At 42.0% G+C, this 21,725-nt stretch overlaps 1 protein-coding gene across 1 annotated transcript in view; it reads left to right on the forward strand.

Moving 5' to 3' along the window:
- The window catches only part of CNTNAP2 (contactin associated protein 2), a 974,788-nt gene extending 970,226 nt beyond the window's left edge, over positions 1-4,562 (forward strand). Inside the window, exon 24 of the mRNA XM_068395817.1 lies at positions 947-4,562. Coding sequence (XP_068251918.1) covers positions 947-1,146 — 200 coding nt within the window. The 3' untranslated portion in view covers positions 1,147-4,562. The remainder of the gene's footprint in view (positions 1-946) is intronic.
- Positions 4,563-21,725: the final 17,163 nt, after the last annotated feature.

Consider the following 21,725-nt stretch of genomic DNA (forward strand, 5'->3'; position numbering starts at 1 on the left):
CTTTTCCAGTCACTGCAGATTCAACATGAGTCTATGTCAAACACTATTGTCTCCACCTTTGACAAAATCCCTTGTGATCCTGCCTTGGTTTTTAGGGGCCAAGTTCTGCTGCAACTTGAGTCCCATTCAGTGTGATAGGTGATGTTAAGTAATACCAGAGCTGGAACCTCAAATTAGCATTTCATTGAAGATATTCTGGCCAGCTGCCTCCAGAAATAAGGATCCTGAGTAATTTTACACACACGTGCAATTTTATTTGCCCAGTCCCTTAGTATGGAAGTGTTGCGTTATAACTGTCTTGGGAGAACTTTGCCACTGCATCAAATTCTGAAGGCATATTTAAAAAAAAAAATGAAAAGATCAGCCTAATAGCTTTCAATCAGTTCCAAATGCATATAAAATGACATACTGGTGGTGGTTTTTGTCATGTAAAGCAACACTGAGTATAGCAGTACACGCAGCCTAATGGAATTTCTTGTTTCTTTTCCCTGGTTCCCTCAAGGGTCTATGTTTCCATATCCAGGTTTAGATTAGTTGCTTTAGTTTTGATTTGCTATGTTATTTTTTCCTTTTAATTCATATTTTTATTACTACTTAAAACTTTTCCTTAATACTTTGAAACCTTACAATACTAGAAGTATTACCATTTCATCCCCGTGTTTTGTGAGCACTCAGAACCCTCTGCCTCATGGTCTGTAAGTAGGTATTAATGTTGAAGTTTACCTACAAGGTGAAAGTTACTAGCAGGCTCCACTCAGTGACATTTTGTATGTAGCAAAAACTATATATAAATATTAGACTAGTGGAAACTAAGCAACTGTGGTGATGTTTAACTGCCCAGGTAGCTTTGGCTCAGCTCGGAGGAGTCGTGGGATCCTTTCGTTGTGTCAAAATCTGGAGGTGTTCTCCTTCCTAGTGGCATCTTTTCTTTTCTCCTCTTGTGTAGGTGTCATCGCAGTGGTGATCTTCACCATCCTCTGCACCTTGGTGTTCCTCATCCGCTACATGTTCCGCCACAAGGGAACCTACCACACCAACGAGGCCAAAGGGGCAGAGTCAGCCGAGAGCGCTGACGCCGCCATCATGAACAATGACCCCAACTTCACGGAGACCATCGACGAGAGCAAGAAGGAATGGCTTATCTAAGCCCACAGGGACGGGGCCTGGGGTGGGAGACGAGCTGGGCCAGGGTGGGACTGGGATGACTCTTGCAACGGGGAGAGAACACTCTGCGTCGGACGCTTGAGCACACGTATGGTAAAAAGATCAGCACAACTGGAGGAGCAAGTGACAGGAAAATACCACTGAGACTGGAGGGAAAAAAAAGAATCAAGTATTTAAGAAAAAATACTTTTTAATATTTATTTACAGCAAATTGCCCCTTCCGTCTCCAAACAACTACAACAAAGAGCAGTTTTGCAGCTTCAGCGTTAGTTAAAAATTTCAGTAACAACTGTCTATTTGTGTGTGTGTTTAGAGGTGTTCTGGATACCCGCAAGGAGAAACGGGGCTGGTTTTTTACATTTTTTAAAAGCTGTTTAAGACATGGGTAGTTCTGTCCTGAGAACACGTGGCAGACCTTTCTTCCCAGTGTTGTGTTCCTTTGTGGCTGGCCACTTCCCCACAGGCTGTCCCCAGCCCCACGCCTTGACCGTATCACCGTTCATGTTGGTGGCGTTGAAGCGGGGGTTCAGGGCTGGGGGTGGGATGGGGGGTGCAGATTAATGCAAATCTTACTCGCCAGTTTTTCATCAGCCCATGCCAACCCTGGCAGGATCCATCTTCTTGACCCAGGCACTTTGTTGGTTGCATACAATTCTCATCAGCAATGTAAAAATACTGTTATTATGACTACTACTACTACCAGAGAGGACGATCATAAAGCACAGGAAGCTTTGGGGGGTTTTTTATTATTATTGTCATTATTTTGTTGGTCTCTGAGGGAGGATGATGCTGTGTGAGTCCGTAGACCTAGTCTGTTCCTGTGTCTTTGGCTGACTGGTGACCTGAGGCATGTGCCAGTTTAAACTCAGCTCTGCATGTGGCATATTGGCATATACTGTACTTAGGCATAAGTAGGGAATTAGAGCCAGACTTTGCTTCTGTTTCTTTATTATAGGTTGTCACAGAAATACTAGTACAGCTCTAGTAAATGCATTTGAACCCACAGGCTTCATATAATAATTTTCTTCCAACTCTAGCATAGAGATTTAGTCTTTAAATCCTTTCTTTCAGTCCCTTTGCAAGGAAAGCCTCTGCTGGCAGTGTTCACACAGGCAGGGAGGTGAGGCGAAGGAGGCTTGGAAACCCAGCCCAGAAAACATGTGAGAGTTACAGAGATTTACCTGAACAACAGTAAATTAAAAATATTGTTAAAATTATTCTTAAAAATTCTTCATTTTTAAGAATAGCAAGGCCAATGCCAAGTGCAGCGTTGCACCCCATGTCCCCTCTCAGACCAGGGAGGTTGTGGCTGTCGCCTGAGAAGCAGGGGAGGCAAAGGGGCAGTCTGAAGACCTAATATCCTTCGATGGCAATGACACACACTCTGCAGAGGAGTGTGGTTCTTCAGTGGTCTGATTCGAGAGGAATTTGAGGCCTTAGTGGACAGTTTTTGCAGTGGAACAGAATGAATGTATTGCAGGGCGTTTGCTGTGTGCTAAAAGGACAGGAACAATACCAAGAATTTCCCTTTAAAAGCATTTATGCTCTTGATTTGCTTTATCTTTACTATTGCTGGGTTTAGTGTGCACAGATTTAATCCGTTTTTCTGTACAAGAAAGATTTATTTTTCACCCAAATCTGCAATCTACTACCCTGAGCAGTGCTGGCATCTTTAATTTCCTTAGCTTTTTGGTTGTATCTTTCATTATTCTAGTCGATGCTTTAAAATTAAAAAAAAAATCATGGAGGAGGAAGAAAATACTGGAGTCTTACCAGACAAGAAATTTATAAGCACAATTTGCCAGACAGACAAGACCAGATAGTTTGGATTTTAAGGATTTTGTTGAATCCTAAAGTCCTCTTCTGGATTCACTGAACATAGATATCAGCGCAAATCAAGCCCAGTGATTTCTTCTGTTTATGGATTTGGAATTAGCATACAAAAAAGTTGCCAGTTTCAAAAAAAAATGACGGTTTCTCAGGTAACGTTATGTGGCAGAGGGGTTCAGGTAGGCATAAAAATCACCTCTGTCACTCCTGTGCTCTGCTGTCTTTTGCCTTGCCTCCAGTATTAACCTTTTCCTCTCTTGTGTTTAATCAAGCAGATGAGTCCTTATTCTTGTTTAATCATAAGATAAGCTTCCACCCCTGGGAGAGTATGGGTTATGGTAGTGAGGCCTGTGACATCTATTCACTGATTTTCTAAAAGATTACCAGCCAGTCTCCCACAACCAAGAATGGAGAATTCTTCTTCTAATCAAGAATTTCTGGAAAACAACCTTTGACCATTGCACAAGCAATAGTTGTAAATTCCATGTCCTAAGTTTGAAAAACAGGTTTTAGATTTCTGAAATCAAGTTGCAAGCATCTGCATCTCTCCATTGACTGGACACCGTGCACCTCTTTATGTGAAGTTCATCAGTGCTGTGTTAAAATGTTGATAATCTTCAATCTTGTCGTTATTTTCGTGATGATACACTCACTTTCATACCTCTAGAAACCCGTTTAATTATTAGAATTCTTGATTCTTCTTAAACTGGACCTTAGACATAATATTGTAGACTAGCAGCTGGTCTCTGTATAGGCATTTGGTAACTGTAGGTGAATTCCTACCTGTCTGCTTTGTATTTCCTTTGTTTAATGGCTTATGTTTAATTACAGGCAGTGGCCACTCCACAGCCTAGCAGTGAAGCAGGAGCAGGCTCAGAGAAGTAGCTTGTATATTTTGCTAGCACTAATTCTGAGGATTCCTTCCTCTGCAAGCCTATTATTGAAGGTTGAAACATCCATAGTTTACTTCTCCCACTCTTATTTGTGCCAAAAACAGCTTAACAGGTTTTTTTAGTGTTGTTTAACAGGTCCTATCCATACGCCTGTAGTGGGAAGAACTGTTGGAGGGGAGAGTGGATCGTGCTTTTATAAAACTCTGTACTTTCCCCAAAGAATATTAAAATCATCTGTCTTTTATCACCTCTTTTTAGCTGCTTCACCTATTTGAACTGCGCAGGAAAATGTAGCTTCTTGTACCAACTGGGGAACCGAAGTGTCCCAACTGTGTTTCTAAAAGGCAGAAATTACACAGGAATCGGTGGCAGAACTGCCACCAGCACTGGGGTGAGCAAGACTGGGCTGGAGCCTGGGGCTCTCAGTGAAATAATGTAAGCAATATTTCAGATCCTTATTCACAACACACACAGACCACCAGGTAATGAGTCATGGAGCTCCAAAGAGCCAAAATGGTAGAAAACTAATTTTGATGTCAACCCAGCCCCAAGGGGAAATCCACAATCCAAGCTGGTGGGTTTGAATCAAGTCTTTCACACACTGCTTATTCCATATTTACTGATAGAAAATTCAGAAGTATTAAATAGGAATATGTGTCTTTAATTGGTACTGGAGCATTTCTGCTTTGTGTTTTTCTTGTCTTAAAAGAAAAGAAGGTCTTATACCTTCTCTATCTCTTCTAGCAGTTACCACTTCAAAGGTATGGCAGCATTTTAATATCATGCTCTAGGTAGCATGATGTATGTGAAAGGATGGTCATCATAAATATTTCAGTGACTGCCAAAGCAGTGGTGTATATGTACAAGTTTATTGCAGTGATCAGAATTCAGTTTAAGAGTCTAGTAAATAATTACATTTTAATTAAAACAGTGTCCTTCAATGGCAGATGCATCTAATTTCCAGGGTATCTGTTGAAATGTGAAGCTATCTCAGTTTGACAAGCAATAGCTTTTAATGTGGTTTCTCCCTTGAACAATTTTACATTCCAGCAAGCGTGGGGATCCTGAAAGGGTGTCATTTTGGAAAAGAGGAACCTAAATTCTGTTAATCAGATTTCATTACCCATCCTAGAGAAATGAGACAGAAACCTCGCCTTCTAAAAGCAACAGCATGTAAACTAGAATGAAAGAAGGACAACGTGTATGTACGCCTGATATCTTCTGTGAATGTCTTTCCTTTTAATTAAAGTTCTAGTAGAAACCAGATTGGTAAATAAAAAAAAGAAAAAAAACAACAAAAAAAAACGAAAAAAGAAATTTGAAATAGTTTTAATTACCCTAACAGCTGTTTATATATTGTTGTATATAAATATACAACATGTGCGTTGTATATTCTGATCATTGTCTATATTTTTTCCTTCTCTAGTAGTACCAGGAAATGAATTTGGAAAGGACAGAAGTTGGAAAGGCCTCTTAAGACAAGACCCACAGTACATGAAAAAAGGGACATCAGAATGCAGTTATACAGTGCTAAAACCAGGGAAGATTTGCTGAAGTGCAAGTATGTTCCTCCTGCATCAGGCAGCCCTGATTACGTGTTATGGAGGAGGATCTCAGGCAGTGTAGATCTGTACTTGTTGAGGTGGGCTAAGGGTTTGAGTGCAGGGTTTTGGTAGAAATGAAATTCCTGCCTTTCTGAGGTTTTTCCCTTTCTGATCACTTTGCAGATAGCAGCAAGCAGCTTGCCCTGAGTTCTGCTCACGTGTGTTATTGCAGGCTCTGTGGCATTGCCAGCTTCACAAGAGTTACACACCACAAATGGCTGAGTGTGGGTGGTTTGCCTTCCTTTGCTGCTGTAGCTCTGTCCTTTCCTTTATGAATGTGAGCCTTTTATTGAAAGCATCATGAAAAATGTATGCCCAGCTCCACAGACTTGTGTCTGTTCCTTTTAATAAAGTACTTTATCAGGATTTAAAAAGCTTTTTATGATGTGAAACATTTTATAAAAGAACTATAAAGTGCACTTGAATGGGAGAGTGTGAAATTGAGGCAAAGAAGCATCAGTGCAACAGCCACCCAAGCCAGAGGGACTGTGTTTGTCCCAACCTGTTGCTCTGTCTACAGTGTGAGTTGCCTTAACCACCAACCCAAAGCCCTGGCCCTGTCTAAGACCTTAATATGGAATTAAGGAATACAGTAGTGGAATATAATAGTGGCAAAGTCCTGTTGTGACCATGTTTTGACAGTTCCTTTGTACTGATTGTTGTAACTTGTAGAAGGAGAGTCACACTTTCTACAGGAATATTTTTCATTTAGATGGGAAAGCTCTAGAACAAAGAGATGGGAGCGAAGGTTCAAGTTTAAAGCCCTTCTGATACTTGCACACTGTGACACAGAGAAGAGAATTTTGGTATCAACAGGTTCTTTCAGATAAGTGTTTCTTTTGACTAGTTTTCTGCTTTCAAAACATCATATGAGAAACGTTAAGCAATTATTCCACATGATATAAAGCACAACCAGAACTGCTTCTGTGAAAAGGGGGTAAGATACATAGAAGCAAGTAACAAATTTAGTGCATCCCATTCCTTCTGTGATGCAGCAGCTGCCAATAATGTCTACTTATGCTCCCACTGCTATTTCTTCCATACTGGAAAATCATCTGGATTAAACAACCACCATAAGAGAAAAGTGTGTACCTTTTGTTGTACCATAGATTAATGTTTGGTATGTAACAGGGAATAGCAAATGGTTATTTCCTCAGATTTCATAGCGTTAATTCTGCTGTCTCCAAGGGTCAGAGATGTGCTATCACCGTATTAATTATTAGAACCTAGAGGTATTTATTCTGATAATATTAAACAACTGGCATTCTGAATTCTAGCAAAGGGCTGCTCTAAGAAATTCTTATTGATTGAAAACCCATGTCACGGTGGGTAGATGACATTTTCTGACAAGTAAGGAAAGTAAATAACTGGAATGACACCAGAGCAGAAACCACTTGAGCGAATATTTAGCATGCTGAACAATAAACTATACCAGAAAGAGTTTCTTCTTGTCCTCCAGTGAGGGACTCGGGTAGGTACAGTGCTGCAGCTAGTTATATACCACCATGTGTGTATTGCCTTTTGGGCCAAAATATTTGAGTTTTCTAGTTTTTGACATGCTTTAAAACAGGCTGTTGCAAGAACACAGATGAAGATGTGAAACCTAAGCAAGCTGCTCTAGGTTGCTGGTGAGAGCACAGAATCACAAGTCCCAAGCTCTGGTCTGTCCTTGCTCAGAAGACAATTCTCAGATGTGTTGCCAACTGTCCCTGTCTGTTGTCCCCTTTCCCCCATCTTGCAGAACCACAGAACAGTCCAGGTTGGAAGGGACCTCAAGACCTTCTGGTCCAACCTTTTGTGGGACAGGGAGCGTAGATGATGTCCAGTCATGGTTTTTTCCCTGCTGACTCCATTTTCAGTGCTGTAGGCTACCAACAGGCTCTTGTTTAAGACAGACTGAAAGAGTCACTGGAGCAATTCAACAAACTCTTGAATCAGCCAGAAAGCAATAACTTTAGATGACTCACATCAGGTGGAAGCAGTCTTCATCTGGACAATTTCCAGCCCAACAGCTTGCCTACATTTAGTCATGGCTTTGTTTAGCAATGGAGCAACCAGCCAAATCTATGTATTATATTTTTAAACCCATGTGGAGATATGTAAGATAAACTTGTCTGAATAAAGACAAGGTAGCCATGCCCTGTATGCTGATGTTTATTCTTTAAACTGCGCATCCTCACGCTTCTGGTTCGTGTGTCACTGAAGGAATCTGACCTTGGCACAGTCAGTAATCATTCACAAGCTGGCCCAACAGCCCTGTACTGCTTTGTCTTAAAAATCTCCGTTGGATAAACGTTTAAAAATAAATCTATGGTTTGCCATCATAAAGAACTGGACACAGTATCAGCAACTAGTTGTAACTTATTTATGTTATGAAGTCAAGGTCTGTCTGCAGAGTTTACTTGTGTAACTTGCACTAACAAGATTTTTATCCGTGAAACATAAACTCCTGCAACAGGGCGAGGCAGCAAAGAGACATTCCCCTTGCTGCACACCCTGAAACACAACCTAAAGTCCCTTTTGTCACACAGTTCCTGGTACAGGGCTGAGATCTCCATACACATCTAATGTCTCCTTCTTTCCAAACCCTCTGCCCACCACTCCAAGGCCAGCACAGAAAGAAATTGGCTGACAGTTCTGGGTTTTTTTTCCATCTCTTTACCCTCTCACTGATTAATTCATCACCTTTCATCTTTAAACTCCTTCCCAGCTACTCCTTCCCTTGCTACTTTGACCGAGGTGAAGCCTCTCACCTTCCTAAAATGTGACTATTGTAGTGGGAGAGTTGTATGCCACTAAATTCCTGCCATCTGTTATATTTGCAGCTGGTTTTTATCTGTTTATAGTACTCAGTGACTGAAAGTAAAAGTTTGGTTCCTGCCATCTGCAGCATTATTTTATAACTGGTTTGTATTTGTTCCAAAATCACAGCACCGTCTGGCAAAAAGAGGCTGAAGACAAGGCAGCTGCACCTCATTCCACTAAGTGTACTCACTTCCTTTTGCTTGGTTCAAATCTTCCCAAGAGATATTGATACTAAAATAAATGTCTAGCAAAAGCCAGCTTCTGTTTTCCTTAGGGCCACAAGTTGTCAGAATTAACCCTCAGCCATCCCTTTTCCTTGTGCTTTTGTGGCATGTCTGGTAGCCTCCGAAGGAGGACAGAATAATAATGACATTATAAAAGCCTCTAGTGGTTTTAGTCTCTTGGAGTTTTAAAGTTCTGCCTCAACAGGAGCAACAAGTCAGCACTCTTACAGATTTCAGTTATTAGGACATCCAAGAAAATTCTCAACATTGGTTATTAAAGAATTTTCTTTTCAGTGGACCAGCATTTCAGAGAAAAAAATGCTTCTGTATTTGGAGTACCTGAGATGTTAGACTGTCCCTGGTGCAATTCCTGCATTGTGTCTGATCTTTTGAAGCTCCATACTTCCATACCTCCTCCTACTTGAGGTATGGGATCAGCATCATTTGGATAAAGAAGACTAAGGCATCATTTGATTCCCATTGATTCTTTGAAGCACAGATTTTGGCTTTCCACAAATCTGCTTTGCGTGGTCAGTCTCACTCATACACTGGTAAGGAGGATCTTTTCTTTCGCTCTGGTCTTCAGTGGATCAAGACCCATCAGTGGGCTGAGCAAGTGTCACATCCAGTATCTTCAGTCCTAGTGAATTGAGCCACGTGCCGAGCAGCCCGAGTCCAGGGAGCTCCTCTCCTACAACTATGATTTGGCACAATATTCCTGAAAGGCTTCAGCTCCTCGACAACCCTGCTGCCCAATTTGACTAGTGCTAATTAACAGCAGCCTGCTGGAAATGATCTGGACTGACTTAATCCTACATGTGGATGCCAACCTTAACTAAGAGCACTTCATTTCATGGGGATTAAGTAGATTCCCACCCCCTCCATGGAGTGCTTGGGCTGTGCTCAGTCTGAAGCTTCTTACTGACATATATAAATAGAGATATAGAGATAAATAGATATTTTTATGGAGATGTTTTATAAGTGGCCTTTACTTTGTGCATGGTAATTATTGCCAAACTCTTGTTATTTAGGAGCTACAGAGGGGCTGGTTCTGCGGTGTTTAGAAAGCAACCAGCTGTCTCTGTTACAAGGGGGACTTGGGGTGCAGGCCTGGATTTTGATTTTTATTATTCAGCTATAATTTGCATGGTTTGGATTTGGGTTTTGTCTTGGTGTCTTTTTTTTTTTTCTTTCCTTGGTTCTCTGGCAGGGACACATTGGGCTCAAGCAGGAACTTATTTCTCAGTCTTTGAGAGATGGATTGAAGCCATTGGTGCCATGTAACACTTCAGAAACACCTGCCTTGCACGGCCCGTGATGTTGATCAGCGTGAGGGCCTCAAAGCACGGGTTCTTTAGCAAGCTGTTGGGGTTTTCACAGTTTAGTGAGGTGCTCCTATTTCTCTAGCTGGGCTTGGCAAGATGCTAGCAACAGCTGGGCTGTGGGTACAGCCTCGTGAGCAGGGAAAGGGGTCAGCAGAGACCAGGACATGAATGAGGGTTCAGAAGCAGATTCATAAACATAGCAGTAGCAAAAGACTGTCAAAATTGCGACTGTGGCAGGTCATTTTTCTTCCTGTTTTCCTTTATTCCTTGTTTTTAAATACTCTCTGTCTGTGTGCCATGTCTGAGCAATGCATCTCTACCAGCCAGCTCTCAATAACCTGGGCTCTTGGTTACAGGTAGAAATGCAGTTGTGCTTTCCTCTCAGTCTCGTTCCTGCTGCTGTGGAGCCATCTGTACCCAGAAAAGGACCAAGGCTGTTAGAAAAGCGAAACCAGCCTCTCACCCTTCCCTCCAAACCAGGTTGAAAGCCAATCCCAGGGTTATGTGCCTACAAAGCTGGCCCAGTTTCCTGGCTGGTGAACCAAGACCTTGTCTGTTTGCAGTTATTCTAGTCCACAGGTTTCTTTCTTGAGCACAATTTTCCCATGGGAAGCATAACCAGGATATGATGGTTACCCTATTTAAACAAAAAAATGTGTATATTAAAAAAAAAAAATCCTAATCTGAAAGTATAGTGTATCTGAGATTCCTCTGTTATAGACATTTAGTCTACAGATTTATGGCTACATTTGCTATGTTATGCTTGAATAAACATATAATTCATTGAAATACACAAGACTGATAAAAAGTAATATGATCTCTTTAAGGAGAATAAACTGTTTGTAAATTTATAAAGAGTATAATCTGTTAGGCCTTATTTGAAGTATGTACTGTGGTTTGGTAAAAGTACAACATTAAAAGAGCCTTGCCAGATGAGGACTGGTTTTTTTGTGTGTGTGTATATGGTTGCTTTTGAATATTTGAAATCTTCATTTAACAAAAAAAAAAGCTGTACAGGCTGTGTGTATAAGTGCCTGGGATGACGTGCAGAGTGCTCTTCAGATTTGTGTGTACAGTGGCTCCAAGGAGGGGACAAGTGAATCTATTTTTCTGAATAATTTAGATCCAATTTTGTTTGGCAACAAAAGCGCCACTGACTGGCTGGAGATTTTTAAAAGAGGATTTGGTAAAATTAATTAATAGTAACAATTCAGACTAATGCTGCCACTGCACATCCAACTGGTGTTTGTTTGATGGGGGAAAGATCTAGAGAAGCATTAGGCCCTTTCAGAGCTAGAGCTGGTGTGCCATGCTCCTGTACTCATGAGGTGCTGGGTGCTTGCACCAACGCAATGGCCTGCTGCCTCCTTGGGCAAGGTTTTTATTTCTCCTAGCGAGAGACTTCAGCTTGGTCCTTATGGCAGGCAACTGTTCCTCCCCCATGCCACAATGTGAGCCCTTCCCTGCAACTCAGCAAGAGAAAAAAAAGGTCTGCCCGAGCATTTGAGGGGGCAATCTCATCTCTGACAGCCCTCTGGCTTATTAATTGAATCTCAGGAGCTGCCTTCAGCCTTTTGAGTGATGTAGGGACACCCAGAGTAGGTCAGCTCAAAGGTGTGTCTCATGCCATAGCACATATTTTGTGCCCAAAAACAGATGCCTAGGGACAATAATGAGATAAGCACATAGTGTGGTATACTCATGGTGCTTCCTCAGAAGAGCCTCTCGACTGCCAGCCATGTGCAGTTTACAGGCCAGAGGTGTTTTTTTATATGTTTAGTCATCTTTTTCATCCCTACTTGCCACGTGCTTGTGCAGAACAAGTGGTATCTCCTCACCACTCCAGTCATTTCAAAACAGCGAATCACTGTGCTATGTACCTTAGAAGAACAGCAAGTGAGCAAAAAGGGGAGTTTTGTTCTTTATCTCTGCTTGCTAAAGAAACAACCTCACCATGTCTTAAAGCACAGATGCAAAAGAAATTTCTCCAATCTAATTTGTGCCCTGCACAGCCCCAATTACATCTCTGTACGTGCCCATAAAGATCACTGCATTTTATAGTGATACAAACTGCATAGTTCCAATACCCAGATAAATCTTCAGGCCTGTGTCAACTGACTTCTGACCGATACTACCTGTCATCATCTAACAAGATTTGCAGCTTGATCCCATGTTGAGTTTTTACAGAAGAATTATTTTTCATCTATGACTTTCTTCTCATCTTCCAGTGCCCATGGATAGTCACGTTTCTTGTATGAGAGACAGAGAGATGCTTTGCTTTTTGGAGCTGACTGCTGTTATCCCCCTGTTTAAATTTAATTTTAATTAATTCTTTAATTTTACCCCATCCATCTGAATGGCCGCAGCTTTTGGGGGAGAGGGGCAGGTCCCCCCTGCCGTGAAAGCTGCCCAGGGGAACCCACTGGAGTGCTGGGTGGGTGCAAAGTGGGGAGAAGCAGCACAGACAGGTGCTGGGAGGCTTCCTGGAGGAAGAGCAAGACAACAGGCTTCAGGAATGGCAGAAAGAAAGATTTATTCCTAAGGCCCTGAAAGAGTCTTTGTCAAGTTTGTTGCAACCCAGGAGGGCCTGGAAAATTGTTTGAACTGAGGGCAAGGATGAAAGAAAGGGGCTGGTTTCAGGAGGAGTACTCACTGCCATACAACAGCAGTAAGAAAGGCTGGAAAAGGACCGGGTGGATAAAATAGAAATGCCAAAATTTCTGGAGGCAGTTTAGGAGCTTTGGGGCACCACCGGACACCACACACCCTCCAAACAGTAGCATTTCTAGTGCTAATGCTAGATATTGTCACTAGGGACTCAGCCTCCATAAACATGATCAACTTGCTCTCTCCATCTCACTTCTTCCATTAATACTTCCATTTGCTGCAGAGGATGCCCTGGAGATTTACAGCAACGGCATTTTGGACGTCTGTCAGGAATTGCATTTTGTTACTGGAAGCTGAAGATAAATTTTGGGATAAAAATGAGTAATTAAAGCTGTTTTTTAAAAAAAAAATCTAAACTGAAAGTAAATTTTTAAAGCTTCCAGTAACCAAATAACCACCAGAAATGAACATGCCAACAGCAGCTGACTGTTAAGCCAAAGTTAAAGTCCTCTTCCCTCCCACCTCCTGCAAGAGTCAGTAAGGAGAAAAGAGGGAAATCCTGGTGTATAAAACATACTGGCCAACTTCTGTTTTCCACTGTTTTACCTCTCTTTAAATCCACATCACTGAATTAAAAGCAGTGGATTCAAACTGCCAGCAGAGCCCCAAAGCATAGTCTGCTTCTAAACAAGCACCACGCATCATTTTCTTCCAGAATATTTCCTGCTGTCCAACAGAACACCAGATTTTGAGAGTTTGTGACCATGCCTGGTGCAGGTGTGAGTGAAATGAGACCCACTTAGTTATTCTATGAACTCACGTGGCAACTCCTAGAGAAGTTCCACAGCTTTGACTACAGAAGAAAATTAATTGGGCTGTTTGCGCTCTGGATTTACCAGTAGCTGTCACAGCGCATCAGCTAAGCATCTCAGCGTGGCGAGGACCTCAGCAGTCAAAAGGCAAGAGGTCTTACAGGTGGAGATGACAGCCTTCTCCAGCTTGCTGTGAATCCAGAAAAGCTCCTTGAAAGAGAATTTCACAAATGAAAAATTAAAAAAAAACCCCACACATCAAAACCCAAGAAAGCCAGGCAAAGGCAGCACATGGTTTACTTTGCAAGCTGTGGTATGAATTCTAACAGACCCAGAGCTCCTGTATGAACTGCTGAGAGCAAGGGCTGAATTTTGGAGTGTCCCTGGACCTAGGCAAAACAAAGCACACGAGCAAGGCCTCTGTGGAGCTCATTGGAGAGGCCAGAGAAGGAAGATAAAAGGGGAGATGGGAAAGCAGAGACCAAGCAGAGGGACAGGCTCGGCGCTGACAGTCCTTGTGTGAGTTTGTGCTTCCCCACTTTAAAAAAGGATAGGAAAAAAATTATCATCCCATCCCATTATTACATTGGGAAGAACCTATGAGGAAGGCTAGTTCTCGCATGGGCACTGGATGTTCAGCTGTGTAGGTCATTTAGCAGTCTTGAAAGGGGCTGTTGGGGGCAAGATGGAGAGAGCAGGCACTTATTTACACTAGAGAGTTAAAAAGAAGGATGGAAACATTGGAAATAGCACAGTGCAATCACAAAATTCTGGACACTCTAGATTAGACTTTGTCCTCGCTCTCTGTTTCTTAGCTTTTTCTTTTCTTTTAATGGTGCCTAAAGTAAAATTTCAGATAAACAGATTTTTCTGGTTTATATATTTCGCTGAGAACCAAATATTTGGGGGTGTGTGTGTACATGTGCCTGTTTCTATTAATATAAAAATCACTTAGAGCAAGTTAATCTAAAGGGTGCCATCTACTGCTCGTAGGGACAAGTCGCCTGGGTAAGCACAGCAAACGGGTGCTGGATGTGGCGTCCTGCATGAAGCTGGTTTTATGATATGAGGATTTCAGGTATCTCAGACCATTTTAGTTCCTTCTTGGGACTAGGGAAGACTTCAGCATTTCTGTTTGGTATGCAGGCTGTAGTCAAGCGAAAAGACCATAAATTGCCTCTATGCCCCCATTATTCTTCCTTGGTCGCTTACATCTCTGAAACTTGTCACAGGACCATTACGCCTCTTCTCAAATTCTCTCGGTTGGGAAAACAGCTACTGGGCTTCCCAGGGTGCTTCACTAAAGCTGTTGCTCCCTGTCTGCAAATAACACATTGCCACGTGTATAAATGCATCTCGTATGATATCAGTTTATATGTTAAAGCCCTGTAGCCTGAGTGGCTTTCTGTGGGCTGGGATTTTTACAGAATAGTTCAAGCTGGGCACTGAGTGACTCTTCAGCTGGCCTGAGGATACCTTAAGTAGTTGTTAGACATCTCCTGTTGCAGCTGTGATGGTACAAGATCATGAGCTACACATGTGATACTCTATGTCCACATATAAGTAGTGAGTTACTATCATACACCTCCAGTAAAGAGAAGGAAATCTTTGTATGCTCCCTGAGGAAAATACCCCAAAGTGGAATCTTAAAATGTTTGATATCCCCCTAACTGAAAGGCTTGGACCATTGTGTATTAAATCAGCACACGTGTCCTCTGCTCAATGAAATGGCTGCTTCTGCAGGCAAAACAGACTTCATAGAGTCACTCTTAGATTAGCAATTGTTGAAAACTAAACTAAATGCCAGTCATATTAGAAATGTCACATGGCGCTATTGAATCGTTGTCTCCAGCTCTATTAACTTACAGTTCCTAAAATATCATCGTTGAAACACTGATACTCAGATGTTGTCTTTCTTTCCATGATTTTGTAGAACATAAATAACCACCTTATCTCAGTCCTGCTAGCCCAAAGACCATGGTACTGTAAGGTGGATAGCACATTTATTCGTGGTGGATAACTGGTCCGTACAAGCCCAAATATGCTGCGTGTGCAGTAGGGCTGCTCCATTTTGAAAACACATCAAACCTCAAAGTAGAAACCCCAAGCTATTCTTTCATGCATCAACCCCTTGAAAACCTAGTGAGTATCTAGATCACAGTGTATTGAGTAATAAACAAGACATCATGTGTGGCCTGGACCCTCTTGCGTGTAGCAACTTTCTCCAAAGCTGCTTTTCTGTGCAAGGAGTATCTGGTTGGGGAGCCAGAAAGAGAGTAGAAAGTAGTACCTGAGTGGAGCTATTAACCAGCACCAGCACTCACTAGCAAGATCAGCTAGTAGCTAGAGCCGGCCTGATTTTTTTCACAGATCCTGAATAAATCATATAAGATGTGTGAACTGCCCCATCCACCTCAGCAGATGTTAATTCAGGAGTTAATACTATTTCAGATACTGATGCTAACTACATTCCTTACATGATCTATATTTTCTGAGTGGTGTAATGGGCTTCAAATTGTTTGCTTATTACAGCTGCTGGCTGGCCAGCCACTGGGGCATGCCAGGTTATCCTTTGGAGTAAATCAGTAACGGTCCCCTGAGGAGGATAAAAAGAGGCAAATGTAGGTTGGAAAGGGCATCCAAGCAGGTGAAATGGTTGGTTTTGGTCAAATGGTTGCTGCTAACTGAAGTGACATGCCAGACAAAGAGATAAAAGACCTTTAGTCCTCTGCAAGTAGCCACCTGCAAGAAGTAGTAGTCAAGCCAGCAGATAACGGGATGTAGATGAGATAAGGACAGGAGGAAAGTGCCATGAGGCTTGAACATTGGCCTAAACAGAAGCTGTTCCTGCAGCTTTTCCTGTAAAATAAAACACTTCAGTACTTCAGGAACACTAAAAGTCCCTCTCCAGCCTGTTTGGTCAGGGACTAGGTGGCACTGTGTACTCAGAGAATGAGACATTAGTTGGATATTTCTGTAGGGTTACAGGCTGAAGTGAATGATAGTGAAAACTTGACAAAACAGGAGCAGCGCTGGGAGAACAGGATGTCTGATGCTGTGGTCGTATGTACAGAAGCCTTGTTTAAGGGAAAAGAAGATGAAGGACCCACTTTCTGAATCAAATGTCCCCATCCCAGCTTCCAGATGCTCTTGCAGTCCCTTGCCACCACGCTTGCCTGGTGTGTCCAGCTGGCTGTAGGTGCTGGGCAAGAGGACAGACAGATGCTTGCCTGCAGGGCCTTCCTGCTGAACCTATCCACCAGCTGGTGGAAGCACCAACACAGCTTGTCCCCACGAGCTGCCCTCCTCCCGCAACACCTGCAGGGCTGCTGGGATAAACCCTGGGGCTGCCAAGCACCAGATTGCCGTGCCTCTTGGGGGGGAAGAAAAATCTTTCACTGAAGTGTACAGTAAGGCGTGATAAACCACAGCAAACAGCTCTAAACTCCAGGGGAATTTAAGACTTTTCTAGCAGGGAGAAGGTCTTTTTTTCCCTTATTAAAGCCACCTGAGGAGGTTCCCTGAAGACAGATAATTCAGTCATAAAGCTACAAGAGCTTTTTGGGAAGTCGACAGTTTACAAAACCCAGCCTTTGCATATGCAGAAGTTTGTGGAAGCTTGTGACAGTGGATTGTTTGGGTTTTGTTTTTTTCTACTTGCACCCACAATTTGAAAAGGTGAAAACAGTTCCCCCAGGATTACCCCATGATGATTCGTTCCAGCAATTATCCCCTGCAGCACCAAGCAGTGCTTGCTTGTTTATGGTACATTGGCACACAGTGGTGGGAGTTAATAGCAGTTAATCTGCAAGTGGCAGTCTAAGCAGTGAATTCTCTACAGGTTTGACTCTGAAGTTCTACAGCTGGTGGGAGCTGGCTTCAACAGGAGGAAAGCCAGCCTGGATGGGGAGAGAAATCCTGTGCTCCTCAGATAATATCTTCTCAGGGGATCATTTGGCATTCTGTATACACTGTTTGCAGCAGCACAGAGTGGGCCAGAGGCCACCAGCGTTTATGGATGAAGTTGCCACCAGCACTTATGTATGAAGTTGCCACCAGTCCCAAAGGCACTGGATGTCTAAGTCACAGAAGGAAGTCTGCAAGGTGGGGAAGCAGAGGAGGGACCTCACGAGGAAGCAAACTGCTCTCTGAGCCATCTACAAATGACAGATGGACCCTTGACCGCTATCCTGCACACACAGGGACTGAGCTGCTGAATGCTTATCACAACATGCACCTTTTGATTGCTTTCAGCTGTCCTCATTACAGAATCACAGAATCAACCAGGTTGGAAGAGACCTCTGGGATCATCGAGTCTAACCATTGCCCTGACACCACCATGGCAACTAGACCATGGCACTAAGTGCCATGTCCAGTCTTTTCTTAAACCCCTCCAGAGATGGTGACTCCACCACCTCCCTGGGCAGCCCCTTCCAATGGCTAATGACCCTTTCTGAGAAGAAATTCTTCCTAATGTCCAACCTGAACCTCCCCTGGCAAAGCCTGAGGCTGTGTCCTCTTGTCCTATCACTAGTTGCCTGGGAGAAGAGGCCGACTCCCACTCCACTACAACCTCCCTTCAGGAACAAAAGCTTTGCTTTCTTGTGTTGGGCATGAAGGACATCCTTCCTGTCTCCTCATTGTAGGGGCTGTTGTCTCTGACTTCATCAGACCAATAAGCCCAAGCAAATCAATAGTATAGCTGACTCTCTCTTGACTTGCCCTAATGGGCCACGGAGATGAATACACAGGTCAGGTGTCCTTAGACATATTCTGGTCCTCTGAAAATAGCATCACTATATTCTATCACAAATAGTAACCTTCAGGGGAGCAACATGGACTGAAGACACGGGATCCCAAGGCAAGTCAGAGAGTCAAGAAGTTAGTTACTCAGAGATGGAAACTATAAGTTGGTCACAATACACATATGATTTTAGGAAAGGCTGGCAGAATTTATCATACGGTATTATTAATGTTTAAAATTATTTAAAAAAACAGAAAATAACTCATATTTCCTGTAAGACTAGGTTATTTGTATTTAAAAACATTGTAGAGCTACCTGCATTTTTTTCAGCAAGTCAAAAGGTTCTTTTCAGTTGTAAAATACTTCTGTTAAATAGTATACCCACCAGTTTGAACTTCTCCCATTGGGTAAAACCTAAACAGGAACATAATCCAACCATCTGAGTTGCTTCTGTATAATGCTTCCCTGCCAGTTGCCATTTTAGATATTTCTGTGAGATCAGGGAGTTATGTCAAGCTTTAAGGGGATGAGTTCTGTTGCTCTAGAAAGTTAAATGAAAGTACATGAAAAGTAAAAATGTCCGAGGGAGTTGATACAGATTTGTGCAAGCGGAACATGAAGACTGAAGCCTTTTGGGGGCCTATGGGAAATAAAAAATGCTCCCAGCAGGTGAGTAGGAGCAAACGGCAACAGCACGATGGGAAATATTCTCTCTTTCACATCATCAGTGAAGATTTCTGAAACCATAGATCCACAAAAGAACACCACAGATGATTTTCTGCTACTTCCAGCTCTCCTCTTCGTCTTCCTACCCTTATCCTTCCTATTCTCCTTTTTTACCCTCAGGGCAGTATGTGCAGACATACCTAAGCTGGCTATTAACACAGATAAACTGTTAACATCCACATGAGGTTTTGCAGGGAGTTATGAAATTGCCCACCCTAAACTCCTGAGCCGTCCCTGGGCGACATCCCCAGCATGACATCAAATATTTGCACTCTTGAGCATGCTTGTACAAACCAGTGATGCCTGTGCCACTGAGTCTTCATGTTCAAAGCATCACCCACAGTCAGGTCCATAAGCAAATCCTCAAATAATCTGATGGCTACAGAAAGGAGAGGTTATGTTTTATGTGCTTGGCTTGCATAGTACTACCAAGCTGCAGTCTCAGTTCAACTTTAAACAAACCTTTTTTCACCCTAGCAAGGTTGTAGAGCAAAGCAGCCCTGAGAGCCACCGCAGGTGACCTGTGAGAGCGACCCGAGCATTATTTAACTAAGTTATGTGGAAATGCACCGACAGCTCCTCGCTTCCATACGTAATGGGATTTCTTAAGGGACTGGTTGAACTGGTTGCAATGGCTGCTTTACATAAGCAGAGTGGGGAGAACCGAGTACGGTAATGCCATAAAATTGTCTGAAAGTGTGGATTTATCTTGTGTTTGACCATGTAAAATGAGGCCCTTTTCAGTAAGTGTTCTGCTCCTAAAGTGTGTTCAAGCACTACTGTTTGGTTAAGTTAAGCTAGACTAACTTTCTCCTGTGGCTCCTCAGAAAAATTGCAAGCAATCGCCCAAGTACAGGTTCAGCCAAGGTGTGTACAAACCTAACACAGAGAGCAAAGGTGTCTGGGTGTAGCTGAGGGCTTATTTTGGTCTGGAGCACGGCTATTAACAACAAAAAGCACGATAAGAATGCAGTCAGAGGTCAGCGTCCTTGGCTAAGTATGCAGGACTGAGAGTTAATAAAAACACATCCTTACACACGGTGAAAGGTAAACACACATCAGTTTCCATAAAAGCATTGCAATAATTTAATAACTATGATAATTTAATAGTTGTAGAGTGTATCAAAGCTTTACAGTCATCCCCAATTTACAGGTTGCGTTACAGGTAGCATCACCACTGGTTAGCTGACCTGGGACTCGGGGAACACACACAGAACTGGGACGTATTCAAGATTAAACTCAAAGCCTGCATCTGTATAGATACTTCAATTATTTTTTTTAAATCTGTAATGTAGTTATTCTGCAATACCAAATTTCCAAAGTTTGTAAATGATTTCAAATTATGCAAGTTTAGACTGTATCTGTGTAAAGCTCATGAGATACTGTTGTCATCTCATGAGCTAAATATTTTGCTGTGCCACAGAATGAATTATTGAGCAGTTATCATGGGTGAGTCACCACACAATATTTTAGAAACTCTAGCTCCTGTTAAATCTAATTATTTCCCCTGCAGCTTTTACCTAAGAATGGCTTTTAAAGGTGCCGTGCTTCTCTTACATGCAAATAACTTTCCCTCTGCCCTGGATGAATTAAGAGAATTTACAGGATGGAGGTTTAGTACTAGTTGGGGCTGAAAAAAGCATTAAAATTATTAAAAGCACATAGCATAAACTACATGAATGGCAAATAAGCTGAAGAAAAAATACTTGGTTTAGTTTTCACATATGCACCTGATCATCCCCAAATACTTTTAACTGTCTTTGGGGTGGGTTTTCTTTTTCCAGTTGTGCCACTTACACAGACATGTGAGATTAGCATTAAAGTTTAATTAGAAGTATTTTTTTTATTATTATTACTGGAAGTAATAATAATAATAAAAGAAATTTTCCTGCTGTTGTTCATTACAAATGTACAGCTGAATTCCTGCTTATTGCTCCAAAAACTTTGAGCAGTCGTTAAGGAAACTGAGAAGCATTGCTAGGAAAATATGGACTTGGACAGGAGTGATACGTCCACTGGGTAAATCAGGACCAATTCTGTCATTAAAAACGCTTTTAATATATATAATATTATATACAGTATATGATATACATCATATATAGCATTAAATTATGTTATGTATAAATTAGATATGTTATGTTATGTTATGTTATGCTATGTTATGTTATGTTATATTATTTATAGATATATTTAATCTCTTTTAATATTTCCTTAACATTTGTCTATATTAGAAGTGTTCAGAAATGTACAGAATCTATTTTTTTCATCATGCTTCCTACTAAACACCCCTTCTTTTACTGGGCCAGTCTTTCTGAGAATTCAAGTGCTTTTCTGTTCCAGCTGAATCTGGGGCTGGAAAGATGGGCTGGTGTAGAAGGAATCAGGTGGTTGTTACTGTTCAAACAATTTGAAGAAATTTCAGAAAAGGTTGTGAACAATGTGCATCCCCTCTGCGACTTTCATTTAAACTTCACATACGATGCATGAGAGAATCCCCTCGGCAAATACCGTGGTATTTAAGCCACGATCTGATGGCTATTTAATGTGTGGTAGGCTTAATAAGTCACATTTATCATGGTTGATGATAAAGAGCTACTGAAAGCAAACAAGAAGTTGTGCAGTATTTCTACTAGTTTATTTTTTTAGACTAGATAAGCTAGGCTTGCCTAGACACACCAAACCCTGCCAGCACAGTACAAGTGAGAGAGCCATTGCACCGCATGTATATTCCCTAGTTAATGTATTAAACTGGGAAGCCAGGTAAGATGCTCTCTTGCTAGATGATGTCCTAACTACAGGGAGCTGAAGAGGGCAGGGCGTGTGGTGGGTGGAGATTGCACTAGAGATCTCAAAGAAAAAGTCACCGTAACTCTGACATGTGACCAAAGCAGAGTGTTTATTTCCATTCTGTAAAATGGCTTAAATATTTTGGCCAAAACTAACGTGATCTCTATGCTATTTCTTCATTTAAACCAGACTACACTTAAGCTG

This window comes from Nyctibius grandis, chromosome 3, assembly GCF_013368605.1.
Source record: "Nyctibius grandis isolate bNycGra1 chromosome 3, bNycGra1.pri, whole genome shotgun sequence".
Taxonomy (NCBI): Eukaryota; Metazoa; Chordata; class Aves; order Nyctibiiformes; family Nyctibiidae; genus Nyctibius; species Nyctibius grandis.